The 14492-nt window shown below is 39.3% G+C and overlaps 1 protein-coding gene across 5 annotated transcripts in view; it reads right to left on the minus strand.

Moving 5' to 3' along the window:
• LOC136840192 (transmembrane protein 177) overlaps positions 1–10953 on the minus strand; it is a 53112-nt gene extending 42159 nt beyond the window's left edge. For 2 of the 5 annotated variants that reach the window (XM_067106690.1, XM_067106689.1), the window contains exons 1-2: positions 10800–10953; positions 9262–9404 (exon numbers count right to left, since the gene is read on the minus strand). In XM_067106690.1, coding sequence (XP_066962791.1) covers positions 9262–9404; positions 10800–10802 — 146 coding nt within the window. In that variant the 5' untranslated portion in view covers positions 10803–10953. Of the gene's footprint in view, positions 1–9257; positions 9405–10614; positions 10752–10799 lie in introns of those variants that run through there. The other 3 variants (XM_067106692.1, XM_067106693.1, XM_067106691.1) reach the window with 3 other exon arrangements.
• Between the last annotated feature and the right edge of the window lie 3539 nt (positions 10954–14492).

Genomic DNA, 14492 nt, shown 5'->3' on the forward strand with positions numbered 1-14492 from the left:
ACCCCATTCCTTCTAACTGGACTACACCTGGCTGACAGCTCAAAAGGATAGCAAGCTGCCCACTTGTGCACCTGCTGCACCAACTAACAGAGATGAAGGAAACCATAATCCCCTGCTTGTTGAGGCAAGCCAATGGTCATGTTGTCACTCATCAACACTATGGAGTGAAACATCACATGATTCCAGAACACCAGCAGTGCAAGCAGTTCTGCTTGCATTTCCTAGATGCTGACATTTAGATGTGGCTTGTCCTCTGTTCACACACCTAAGGCAAACAATCCACTTGGGTATATGGCATGCCCCTCCTTCGGTGCATCTGAGAACCAAAGTTTCTCCAAAGATGAGCAAAGCTCAAGGGAATGCCCACAAGGAGATTCCTGTCATCCAGCCACCAAGCAAGATCGTCCTTTACATCCCAGCTTAAGGGCACGAGCTGGGAGGAGGGGTCACTTGAGGTTAATCAATCCTCAGTTGGAGGTGCCCAAGTGTAACAAGCTTCTCCAAAGATGACAGGTGACCAAAGACTACCTGTCAAAACCAAGCTGGTTGTTTCTGCTGTGACAGAAGCTGCACTGAAGCCTTTTTCTAAACCAGGTAAAGAAAAAGTCTGATGGTAAGACTCTTGTTGCTGCCACATCTAACAACATGCCCAAGTTCTTTGCCTCCTGCTTGGGGATGAACTCTGACTTCTCCCAGTTTATTACAATCCACAGGTTGCAACAAAATGCAATCAGGCACTCTCTGTTCTAGAGCAAATGCACTTCCAAGGATGCCAAAACTAGGTAATCATCCAGGTAATGCACAGAAAGTTTATACCTAGTAAAAGGGGTCAAAGTTGACACCAGGGTGAGCACTCACGGGAACATCTAGGGCAGCCATTCCTTAGCACAAGGCTTTTAACTGGCAGCCCATCTCATTGCAGACAAAGTGGAGATACTTCCTTGGAAACTGATACAGCATACTGTTACCTGGAAATAAGCATCCTTCAGATCCACAGAACTCATGAAGTCACCTCTAATAGAATCCAACATGGAATGTGTTGTATCCATCTTGAAGTCTGTAGGACAAACTTGTTCAAAGGTGAGAGACCGATGACCTTCTCCACCAGAAAATGACAACTATAAAAGCCACGAGAGTGGTCGTCTATTCCTTTAAGTGCATTTTTCTCCAACATCTTCACCTTTGCTGACAGGGCCAGAGCTTCTGGGAATCCTGGAGGGTGGCTGAGTTCAATACCTTGAAAGGTAGTCTGTAGCCATCCTGAAGGACATAAGACTGCTCGAGGCTTCATGGACAGTACCTCCATATCCATGACAGCTGGAGAGGGAAACTGCCAATCTCAGCATCCCCCTTCTTCACCTTACAATCCTTCCTAGCCAGAGCTGGAGGGAGAGACTGAAAGAGCTGGGAAGGCTCCTGGGAAGAAGTATGGATTCCTTGTGTCAGTTTTGTGGAGGAGAGGCTGCTCCTGACACCAGACACAAAAGGTGTAGTCACCCCCAAAGGCTTGGCTGCAGTTCCTTTTGTCACCCCAGAGGACCTGAAGGAGACCAAGCAAAAGGATCAAGGTCTTCTAGCACTCAGAATGCCTACTCTCCACTGCCACCTTCACTTTACTCGTTGGAAAACATAAAGAGTGACCCAATACCAATCCACTACACTGGACAAGCCTAATCTCACCCAAAATTTGTCGGGAGAAGACTGCAAACACAATTTATCTTCAAGTGTCAACGGTGGGAAAGTAAAAGGTATCAATCTGTTGAACTGCACAGAACCTTCTGATCTGCAGAACAGACTGTTAACCTGATACATGACACCACTAACAAGCAGTCAGAACAGACTCACCCCCTGAGTGCACCCAAGAGTACACTCTATCAATGAGATGTATTCAAAAGAGGGGTAGCGGTTGCATCCTAAGAATCATTAAGCTGACAACAAGCTGAACAATCTTTGAAAAAAAATTCCAACTATGCCTGATAAGGTTCTAATAGGTTTTAACCCTAAGACCGAGCTAAAATATATATTAACATCCCTAGACCGGGCAAGCTTTAAGGTTGGCCAGTTTACCAAAAATAAACACATCAATGGAGAGAGGAAGATATGCAAATGTGCACGGTATAACCAAAAAATTCTTAAAAATTTTTTTATTTCTCCACGGGAAGACACTTGTAAAAATATGACAATTTTACAAAGTTATACATGTTTTTTCCAATAATTTTTTTTTTATATTTTGTAAAATTAAAATTACAGTTCACACAATATCATGACAGATAAAAACTAAAATCACTAACAAATTCTGAGTATATATATGGTAAAATATTTACAAGATATACTGAGAAGGGGAGATGCAGTACCTTTTAGTGAGGTATATATGTTTTTCTAATATTTCTTTCTACTTTAGTCTGCAAAATCACAATTATAGTTAACATACTATCATAAAAGAATTAAAACCAACAGCAATCCCTGGGTACATTTATGAGCAAATATATAAAAAGATGTCCTGGGATGGGGAGGTGACATCTCAAGTCACACTGATCTCCCTCTATCCTGTAATAGTATTGCTGTAAGAGTTGCCATAAGTCATTTATGGCCCACTGAAGTGACTTGAAAATTTTTTCTGCAAAATTCGTTCAAACTGAATGGCGAGAAATACTGATTCTCACCAGGGGAGGTCCACTTCACACTCTAGATCATGCCTCACATGATCATGCCCGTCCATTAAGGGTTAATGCATCCCCAATGTGTGAGTTGGACCTTCTTCTGAAAGAGAATTGACACACCAGTCTACCGTGGTGAGGGCTCTTGGATCATGGACATAAACAATCGGACTTCGCAGTAAGGATCATTGAACAACAATTCAAAGTTAACTCATAAATACTTGAAATTGTAGTTATCATTCCTGAAGACTTTCATATGAAGTCAAAGTTGGCTCATAATTGCTTGAAATCATGGTCAACAATCTTGTGACTTTCATATAAACCCTCTGTTGCACATACACAATCCAGAGATGGTGTACATGTACACAGGGGCAAATCTGGTCCCACCTAAGGTTCATAAAATCATGTGCAAACAGACTGACATGATACTACCCAGCAGTATTGTAACTCAACAGACGTGCAAAGAGGGAAAGAGTTCAGGATACTTCTTCAGTTTTGGAAGTACAGTAAATCCCCCGTATTTGTGTTCTCACGATTCGCGGATTCACGCATTCACGAGTTTCTCTGTGAAACATATCTACCCATTATTCACGGAAAATTCACCCATTCGCGGTATTTTTCACTGAGAAATATTCACTAATTACTGTATTTTCATATAATTTTCATGAATAAATGCACTTTTTGTTATAAAACTATTAAAATACTCAGGTATAAGCATTTTTACAGGGTTTTCCTTGTGTTTAAACTATCAAAATGGGCAGTTCTAAGTGCTTTTAGAGAGGTTTTAAGTATTCGTGGATTTTAGCTATTCTTGGGGGGGGAGGGGTGTGAGGTACGATCCCCACGAACACTGGGGTTAACTGTAACAGGGAGATAATGGTTCACAAGCATGGTCAGCTAACACAGTGTTAACCCTATGGCAGATGTCCCACCACAGGTGAGAGCATACCATGGCTAATCCCCAGAGATGGAATGAGCTCACTTGATGTGGCTTCCAAAACCACCTCTTCTTTTTCTTCTTCCTAATAAAATAAGAAAAGGCAGAAGACATGGAGGAAGATGAGGTGGGGGTCAATGATGGCAAGGAGGAGGAAGATACAAGGACAAGCTTGCTTATGCTTTACCTTTACTCCACCCATATGTGTCAGTGCTCCAGCAAGGCATGACAATATATTGGTAAGAGGTGGTGAACCACAAACTTACACAGCTGTCTCTCCTGGGAGGAGTTAGGCATGCCCATCTGGGTTAGCAATCTCAGCAAGCATGGGCTAGTCAGCTACAAAAGGTTGGGAGGAAGGGCAGTCTGGGTGGAAGGAGCCAAAAGAATTCATGGAACTGAAGGCACAGCAATTCCCTTCAAAAGAATCTACCACTGCTGCTGAGCTTCTCCAGTGTGAGGGAAACCAGCCAGCACACTCCTGGCACCAATGCAGAAGACACTGGTTCACAAGCATGCTCAGAGAACCCAGTATTAACTTTACTGATGGTAAACATCCCACCTGCAGGTGAGTGAACATGCCATCTTTAGAGAAGAAGGCACTGGAAGTCTGTGGAAAGTCCTATGAGAGGGTTTCTGAGGCTGCCTCCTCTTCTTCCTCCCCTGAGAGGAAGAAGAGGCAAAAGAAGACAGAGGATGATAAGGAAGAGCTCAATGAGGAGGAGGAGGAAGATACATGTACGTGCTTGCATTTCGTTGCCTTACTCCATCCATACATCTTACTCTCCTTGGTTATTATAAATGTGTCATGGCAAAATGCAGCATCAGAGAATGGCCTGTACTTGATGGTATCCCTACAAGCAAGACAACTGCTACGGGAGGCTTAACAGCATTGAGTTCCTTAGCAAAAACAGCAGCAGGAACAACAACAAATGATGTCACTCAAAATATTCAGCAAAAACATCTGTTACTACTCCAGCAAAGCCCCAATAAAACACTGGTAATAGGTGGTGAACCACAAACACACACAGCTGTCACACCTGGGAAGACCCAGGCATGCATACCTGGGTCAGCACTCTCAGAGCTCTGGTTGGTCACTTACCTTTGTGTGCATGCTCCCTGCCACCTTCCCCCCATCCAGAGGGAAGGAGCTAAAAAGATTCAGTGGCAACATAGGCAAAGTATTCTTCTTCGAATAATTTGGCTGATGTCTTTTGGTGTTCCTCCACTACAAAAGAGACCAGCCAGAACACTCCTAGCACAAATCCTTAACAATAAAACTGGTTATCTAATACCAAGGATATTAAGTGGCCAAACATCTGTTAATGTCATTCACAACTTTCATTGTTCACTTTCCCTGTTCAAATACTTGTTGTGCAAACACAAATACCATTCATGCCATAAAAAGGATGAAAGAAGTTCAACTTGGTTCAGAGCACAAAAAGAAGTCTTAAGTTGACTGTAGTTGGAAAAAAATGCTTATGATGGCAGGAGTGGGGGGGGGACCTCCTACTCATCTGCCATCATAAGCTAATTTGTTACTAATTTTCAATCCCCCATTCCAGCTTGTAGTGAGGAATCCTCCCACATAAAAGGCGATGGTTTTCATTACTGTAGGAACAAATCCAAAATCTGAAAGTTATGATACTTTGTAATGAAATATTTTTGGAGTCAAATACTATTTGGAAGTTACAGCACTGCTTTCTTGTTTGTGGAAAATTCTAGTTATAATTTTTTATATGCTACCACAGATATTATGAAGTTGAAGAAAAAAGAAAAACTGATTCTGTGATTCCTTCAACATCTTGAACTTACAGTATTAGTGAAAAAAATACATGATTTATGGGTGAAACAGTATTACTTTTCAAAAGGATGAAGTTGCAAGCGCAGATTTTTTTACCCATACATTTGTTTTTCCCTTTTCTTATACAGGAGTGGCTCCCCAATGCTCCGCAGGGTACCGCGCCCGGGGTGGCGCCGCGCAACTGGATCTCCAGTTTTTCCCTGAAGGGATATGGTAACCCGCTACTATATCCCTACAATTAATCCTAGCCGGTGACATAGAATTAAACCCAGGCCCCTACACATGTCCCATCTGCAGCACACGAGTCACAGCTTCTCGCGCCGGGGTTGGATCAGTCCACTGCAACTTGTGTGGTGGGTGGGTACACTGCACCACACTGAGAACACTAAAAGACTACAATGTACATTGAAGTGCATCATATGCCGTAACACAAACACACAAACAAACAATAACAATACACAACAAGCACGTCCTATCCAACAAAAACACCAACCAACCAACACCACACAGATCACCATCTCACATCTACCACACTTTCCTCCAATCCCAGAACACCATCACCCATTCCTACAAATCAAACATCCCCACAAACCCCAACACCCCATAGCACACACTCACCTAACGCCCACAGAAATGCACCACTAAATACACGCACTCACACACTTAGACATAATAGCATAACATAAACATCTTACAATTAAACATTGACGGCATTCGCAACAAACACATTGAACTAAAACATTTCATGCACAAACAAAAGATCCACATAGCCATCATTCAAGAAACAAAACTGAAACACACACATAAAACACCCAACATACCAAATTACACAGCCATCAGACAAGACAGACAACATGGTGATGGCGGAGGCCTCATCACATACATACACCATTCATCACAGACACTAAACAACACAACAATACAATTCAACGACATAATAAACAATGCAGACAAAAGAAACGTTCCTAAAGGCAACAGAAAACACTACAACCCAAACTTCACGCCTGACATAAACAGACTCATAACAGAACGAAACAATTTAAGAAATACACCAACCCCACACACAAAATCACAACAAATCGCATACATGATTTAAACACAGAAATAAACACCAAATTAACTCAAAACAGACAGAGAACTGGCAAACTTTTCAAGGTACACTAGACTACAGAACCAACCCATCCAAACTACACAAAACTATCAACAGTCTCATCAATTCAAACAGTGGGAACACTCAAAGTCACGCCTCAATCACCACATCTGACAAGATCCTTCACGCAAAACAACAAGCCAACATCTTAATAAACCACTACGCAAAAATCAGCCACCTACGCAAATACAAAGAAGACAGACACATCTACAGACGCAAACAACAGTTCCCATTAGATTACACAGTAATACTAGCCACAACAGAAGACACTGCTAGAATCATTAAACAACTTAAAAACTCTTGCAGCCATGGGCATCGATAACATTTCAAACATTCATTTAAAACATCTAGGTCCCCATGGCACACAAACACTGACAAACATAGCCAATTATTCATACGACACTGCATTATACCACACATTTGGAAACTGGGGAAAATAATAGCACTTAAAACCAAACAAAACACACCTCACACAAGCAGCTTCATACAGACCTATAACTTTACTCTGCACACCATCAAAAGTAGCAGAACGCCTCATCTACGCAAAACCACACCACACATACCACTGTCACCCACTCAACATAGCTACAGACCACACCACTCCACAACAACGCTACTCACCAACCTTACACAAAAATACAAGATGGCATTAACTCAGACGCCCACCACAAAGAACACTGCTAATCACAATAGACATAAGTAAAGCCTTTGACGCCATCTCTAGACCACTTCTCATCAACAAAGTTTACAACACCACACTACACAACAACACCAAACGCTGGCTCGCCAATTACATAACAGACAGACAAGCATTTGTACACTACAATGGCGAGAGTCATCCAAAATCAGAAACTTCCCGAACGGCGTCCCACAAGGCTCCGGCCTAAGCCCAACACTTTTTAACCTATTCATGCATGACATACCAACACCACCTAACAACATATATACATCTCTCATATGCAGACGATCTAACAATCATATCAATACATGCAGACAAAACGTATGCTCCACACAAGTACAGACTTACATAACACAACTTGAAAACTGGCTCACACAAAACAGATTACAGGTAGCACCAACAAAATCCACAAGTACACTACTCACTAGTCACAACAAAGAACATCAGTACAGACCCACAGCAACGTTGAACAACACCACAATTCCCACACACACGAAACAAAATCCTAGAGTCACATACAACACTTCAGTGTCATTTGCTCCATGTCAGTAACATCATCAAGAAATGTGCAGACCTAGACTAAATGCACTAAGATCACTAACAGGCACAACATTTGGACAACAAAAAGAAACGCTCATCACAGTATACAAACAATACATCCGCTCCATAATAAACTACGCTGCCCAGCCTGGCACCCTGCCATATCCAACACACAATAAACAAACTACAAAATAATACAAAACACAGCTCTGAGAATCATCCTTGGCAGTACACAATCCACACCAATAGAACACTTACACGCCGAAACCAAGATTCTCACCATCAGGCAACACTTAGACATGAGAGGCACACAATTCTTGGCATCGGTCATAAACAACAACACAAACAGCCCATGCTATTACCTTCACGACCACCCTCCAACACACAGGCAAATAGCAAGACACCACACAGACACTATACAGATATCTTGAATTCTATACCACCACCCACAAACAGCACACAAAAACAAAAAGCATCCATACTCACCTCACAGACAAGCACTTAATAACCTTCCCAACAACAAAATACTGCACCCCACCCAACATAAAGCAGTGTACAGAAACACAGCTCTCAAGATTGGAGAGAGTACACCTGACTCAACTTCGCTATGGTCATCACCAATCACTAAACACCTACAAACACCGCATAGACAACACCCAAACAGACATATGTCCACTCTGCCAAGTTAGTCCCCACACAATTACACATCTCTTAGTAGATTGCCTAACTCTGGCAGCTCTTAGACAACAACAACACAACATCCACACTACCACACAGTTATGGTCAGATCAGTAAAGCGTGGTGTCCTTCTTGCGCGGTGCAGGCTTCCTGGCATAACAGAGTCTGGGGAACCACAACAACAACAACAACTAATTACACTATTAAGAAAACTCCTTTCATTCAATGAATGCTGCATGCCACTCATTTTGCTTTGCTTGGATTTTCAGCTTTTCACCTGCATTTATATTAGTCTCATCAAATAATTATGTTTTGATGAACATTTTTAAAGTATCATCTGCAAAATTCTAAAAATACTGACAAACATTTTCTTCTTCCTCATAACCAAAATGAATTTCACTATTTCCCAAAGAGGAAAATGGAGGATTTGGCATTCTAATGGCTTTACATCATTACCTGTTGCCTTTACCACAACTCTAGCGTATGATAACGCTTCATCATTGGAGCTTCCCTTGTCATCTGATGACATATATTCACTACTATTTTCTTCTTTGACAGCATAAATTCTTTTAGAAACACAAACAACTCTCTGCCTTCTTAAAAATAAAAATGTATTAAGCACTTACTGCAACAAAGAAAATGGGACTGCACTAGTGGCCCCGACCCATGTTGAGAATCAAGATTATAGGGATAATTTAGGTTACCAGAATTAGAATTTCTGCAATTGTAAGGTCATATTTTCAAGTCTACTCGACATTATAAAGGAAGAGGTTAATCCATGGGTTAAATAATACCAACATGACCAAACTCACTTGCCTGTACAACTGTGTGATGTCCTTGTATTTCTCAGTAAGAACGGTGTTTGGGAGAACATACATTAAGAACCCTGTAGAACCTGCTGCAATTGCTATTGCTCTTGAAAATCTGACACCAGAGGGACCCACAAACCAAGAAGTTGTCTGAAAAAGACAAGGTTCCATCAGTATTAACAACCCTCACCATTAAAGAAGTTTCTCCTTGGACATCAGAAAGCAAGAAAATTGCAATACCAAGAATACTAAATGTTTTAACTTTGTACATTAAGCAAAAAGTAATAACTGATGGTGTTCAAAAAGGAAAAATTTGGCTTGATCAGTAAGAACAAGATATATATGGCACAGTACATGATAAACAACATTTAATTTCTATTAATTATATAACTATCCTAAAAAAAAGTATATTTCAGTCTAATAACACTTATCCTTAATTCTTGCAATTAACATATTACTAGTATAGTGCTGTACTTAATATTTTGCCACACATAGAATGAGCCAAATCATTATAAGAAAAAGTTTTTCAAACAGGAGGGCAGTGGGTCTATCTTTCCCTATCATTTAAATTTCAGGAACTTAACCTTTTACCACTGAAACAACTACACAACAATTATTCTAAAATACTCAAATGAAAATTTGTTTCAAATGTTTGTACAGTTTTGTCATACCTTTTATACATTAAAAAATTCACTGCTGCTGCATGATGAGTTTTTTAAAATTAATTAATAATAAAAGAAAAACTATTTCTATTGTATTATTTTTTAAAATTAAAACCAACCATTTTAACTTTACAAAGAACACAATGTTCATGAGTAGGAGGGTATCCAAACATAAAAATGAATGAACTAGTGCAGCTTATGCTAAACTGAGGTTAGGCCTAGTCAAGGCCTTGTTGGTCAAGTTTCCCTCTAGGCTTAGATAATGCAGTGTGGCCATACCCTAAGGGAGTTCTGGGGTTGATCGAACATCTTAGAATGAAAATGGATATCAAATTCATTAGAATCACATAAACCTGCAAGGTAAACATCATTTCACCAGTTATATAGTGAATAAATTATAATGCAATTAGCCTGTGGACTTTTGTCCCTCCCACGCTCAACTGTTCCAGTTATGTTAAATATGGGTTTCATAATTTCTATAGGGATGCCTTCTTACTAAAATATATAATGGACAAATTGACAAACACCTCTAAACTATTCTTGTAAACATTACCTGTTTTCAGAAAACAGGTAACTGTAAAAATTGAAATTTTAAAACGCGACAAAAGGAAGGGTTGAATAGGTGTAAAAAGTAGGTGGGCTATCTGGGATAATCTGCACAAATATGATTAAAATCGGGGGCAACGTGCAGTACTCACCATGTTTTAATGACCGCCGAACGTCTAAACACATATGACATTTCGGGAAGAACGGTACTGGGTAGCCGGGCCCACGCCTTTGAGTATTCAGATAAAAGAATAAACCAAGCCTACAATACAGTATACTGCAAATAAATTCACTTACGGAGCCTAACTGATAAACATGGTAACAGTTATATACTTACCATGTCTGAAGTATTTTATAAGAAGTCTATTAATCTCAGAGTATAGCCAGCTAGTGCACAGTACTGTAGGTTATTCAACAGCCCTTAGTCGCTTTATAAACTTACGGAAGTAACTGACCTACAACGGCACCTCTTTCACCTCAAAAGAGCAAAGGGAAAACGAAGAATAAATTTATCTGAATATTGCACAGAAAAAGAAGGGTGTAGAGACAACAAAAATTACATTAAATACATAAAAAAGGCAGTCGACACTGCGTCCCCGTATGAGGATATGGAATTCAATTATTCAACGTGAGTGAAAAATAAAAAGACATAGAATCTAAGTGGCAGCGTGTCAGGCAGTTACCCCGTTATGGGAAGCAATTAGTGTTAATGACAGTGGTAAGGAAAGTATAAGAAGAGTCGGAAAATTAATCCCCTAAATATATAGTTGCTAATGGAAAACCACGTCCCGAGTTTTGTGTAAATATCAAAGGGGTATGCATCTTAACCAAGATCCCTCAAGTTCTCTAAAACTGGTAAAAAATAAAATAAATTATTGCGAATTAGGGTCACTGCTGTATACTGTTTAAAATTTTCCCTATCATGCCACGTCTTCGTCAAGACCGGGTCTTTAACTATGAATGCAGATCCAGGAAATCTTACTGCAGTCTTATTTAGTGATAAATTGGACGCATCGTTGGTTAACGACATTGATTGTCCAATAAATTCCACTCTCCATATATCAGATCCGGTTCTAAGTTACTTAATAATTAACAGTGCCTCAAATATTAATGTTCAGGAATCTTTCCAGGGCAAAAGCTTATCTCATTTAGGTTGAAAACGAGATGATAAGGAATGCAAGTTCAAGAATAGATCTGATTTCTTTCAATATATTTTCATTGGTGAAGTGACTGAAAAACAAATAAAGATATTAGTTATCCTTGTGGTCTTGATAACTGAAAATTGTAGTGCTTAGCAAAACTGCGCTCTGTGATTGTTTGGCGACTTCTTGGTAATTAAGGCGTGCGGGCGGGGTGAAGTACAGTGCCTGGATAAGATGTACATTTTGTAGTACATGAACACAAAAAATATGCTGGTCTTCATGGAGTAGAGTGGAAACCTACAAAAAGGTAATTTGGGTCTGCGATGTGTGTAGAATATTGAGAGATCATTTGAAAAAAATGAGTTGCAAACTCTGAACGATACATTCGAACTGACGCAACGACAGATAGCAATCAGATTTCTGTAAAGGTGAAGGAAGTGAAAGTTGAGGCCACTGGTAAGATAGATGAAGTATTCAATGCTGACGTATCAAATTTTTCGTATGCTGATATGGCCAAGAAGATGAAAGGTGCTACATATAATCTCTTGACTATTGAGTCCGCAGATAATGTGCTACTGCTAAAGAAAAGGGGAATTAAAGTTGCTGACAGTAGATTTACTGATGAGAGAGCAGTTATGAATTTTGAAACTAACGGCAAGAGAGGTGATGCTGCATGTAAAACTTGTGATGTGGACAAATGAACTATAAAAAATGCGAAGAAGCTTTCACCCAAAATTATGATATGCAATGTATCGAGTGAAGAGTCGAAAGATCTCTTAAGCAACCTGAGTGCAAGAAACTGATATCTGCAATGACTAGAATATTGAGAGCAAGATTTCCAATATTTTTACTAAACCATCTGCCGGGGAATACTAGGCATTGTATAATGATATTTGACACAGTTGTGAGATTTCATTCATAAGAATCATGATAAAATAAAGCCGGGGGGGGGAGATACATAAGTAAAAGACAGGAATGTCACAGTGTTTATGTTATAAAGGCAAGTTAACACATAACAGAATGCGATGCTTAAGTGGAAGAAGATGATAGATGCTGCTGCAATTATGCAGCGAATCATAGAACAAGGAATTATACTTTACTGTTTAAAAAATGCATAAATTGCATAAGATTTCACAAATCTGACGTGAATAATGTTGTTGTTGCTTCTAATGTTTTACATTAGAAGCAACTGAGAGGATTAGAAACAGAACTGGCCATGGATGTTGGAAATTAAATAAAGATAAGACTGAATTTCCCAACCCCTGTGTTCGAATATTATATCCCGTAAAAAAAACGGAGCGATGCTTTAGAGCCTCCGAAAAATTCGCCAGAAAATTGTTCCATGGAGATGTTACAAACATTCATATTTAATGACCGTTGCACAAGCAAATACAAGATTAGTGATGCTTACACAATAAACTAACGTTGCTACTGATGGAAAAAAGGTATGACATTTAAGGACAGCTCACCTCGGTTAAATGAAGCGACTGGGACTAAAAAAGGGGAAAGAGTGCAAAGAAGGAAGAAACAAAGGTTAAAAACCTACATTGCATGGGAAGAATATATAAGTTAATTACCAATACAATTAACTGACGAGTAAAACTGAATATTATAATCCGAAAAGCAGCAACTAGAACGAATAAATTGTATCAGCTTCTTGATGAATTAAGTTATAATGGTAAAAAAGCTCCCTGATCAAGAATTGACTGACAGTCTTTTTGAATATGTTAGAAATGTCTGCAGACTAGAAACTCATATTCATCTTGGGAAGCATGAAAATGAGAAGTATCCCTCAGAGAAAGTATACTGGGTCAGATCCTATTTTGTATAGATACGACTGGGTAGTCAAACACCCTACACAGTCTTGGGATGAAATTCAAGCTATTTCCAGATGACAAAAAATTTTATTTCTCCATTAATAACATCAAACATGCCAATGTGAAAATGAATAATGCTTTTAATAGCGTTACGGAATGAGTAGTATTCACGCAACTAAAACTAATAGAAAATAAAACGAATTTATGCTGACTGAGAAGAAAAATAAGTTGATGAGTCTTGGTTACATCCAAGTGAAAACTAACAGCAATCTTTCCTCTAGTCTAGGTCTAGGCAATAACGCTTAGGGATAATTCTATGTAAACACCCAAATCAATATTGGACCCTTTAGATCTCATCCATTAATCCGAATAATGCCTGAAACTCTGTCGTATTGCTAACAACTTAATTTTGTGAGTGACTGTTTATCTCTAATTTGTCCTTTGACATCTATTTACTGCTATATGTCGCCATTTGTCGCCTCTTGCTGTAAGCCAGTTCAGGTGTATATTCTTTCAGTCTCCCTTCGTAAATTATGCACTCTTCTTTTACTATTTTGGGTTCATCATTTAGTTTTTTTTTTTATTTCCTGTTGCACTCTATCCTTGTATTTTCCCCACTACACCGCCATCTTTTTCAGGCTTTGGAACTCTGGGATTTTTCTTTGAGATGCTTCTTCCGTGCATTTACTCCCTTCAAACTTGTTACAAATTTTGTCCTCCCTCCTCTATTGCAATCTAAATATTTGCCTAGATTTGGCTTTTACTTAAATTCCTTTCTCTTTCTATTTTCTCTTTTACATAAACGAGGTTTGAAAGGGACCTCATACACAAATAAGAACATGTGATATGATAAAATGATGTGAACTTGATGAGACATTATACATGAATATCACTCTATTACCGAGTCTCAGATCTGACATTTTAAATATACAGTGTAAGAATGCAATAAATACTGTTTTCCCCACTGTTACCAATCTGATGAATAATAAAATATAAAATAACAGATTACACAGCGCAAATTAGCAACGAGCACCAACAGAAGTTGGACTTAATGCTACTTTTAATTTCGGG

Source organism: Macrobrachium rosenbergii, chromosome 7 (genome assembly GCF_040412425.1).
Source record: "Macrobrachium rosenbergii isolate ZJJX-2024 chromosome 7, ASM4041242v1, whole genome shotgun sequence".
Lineage (NCBI taxonomy): Eukaryota > Metazoa > Arthropoda > Malacostraca > Decapoda > Palaemonidae > Macrobrachium > Macrobrachium rosenbergii.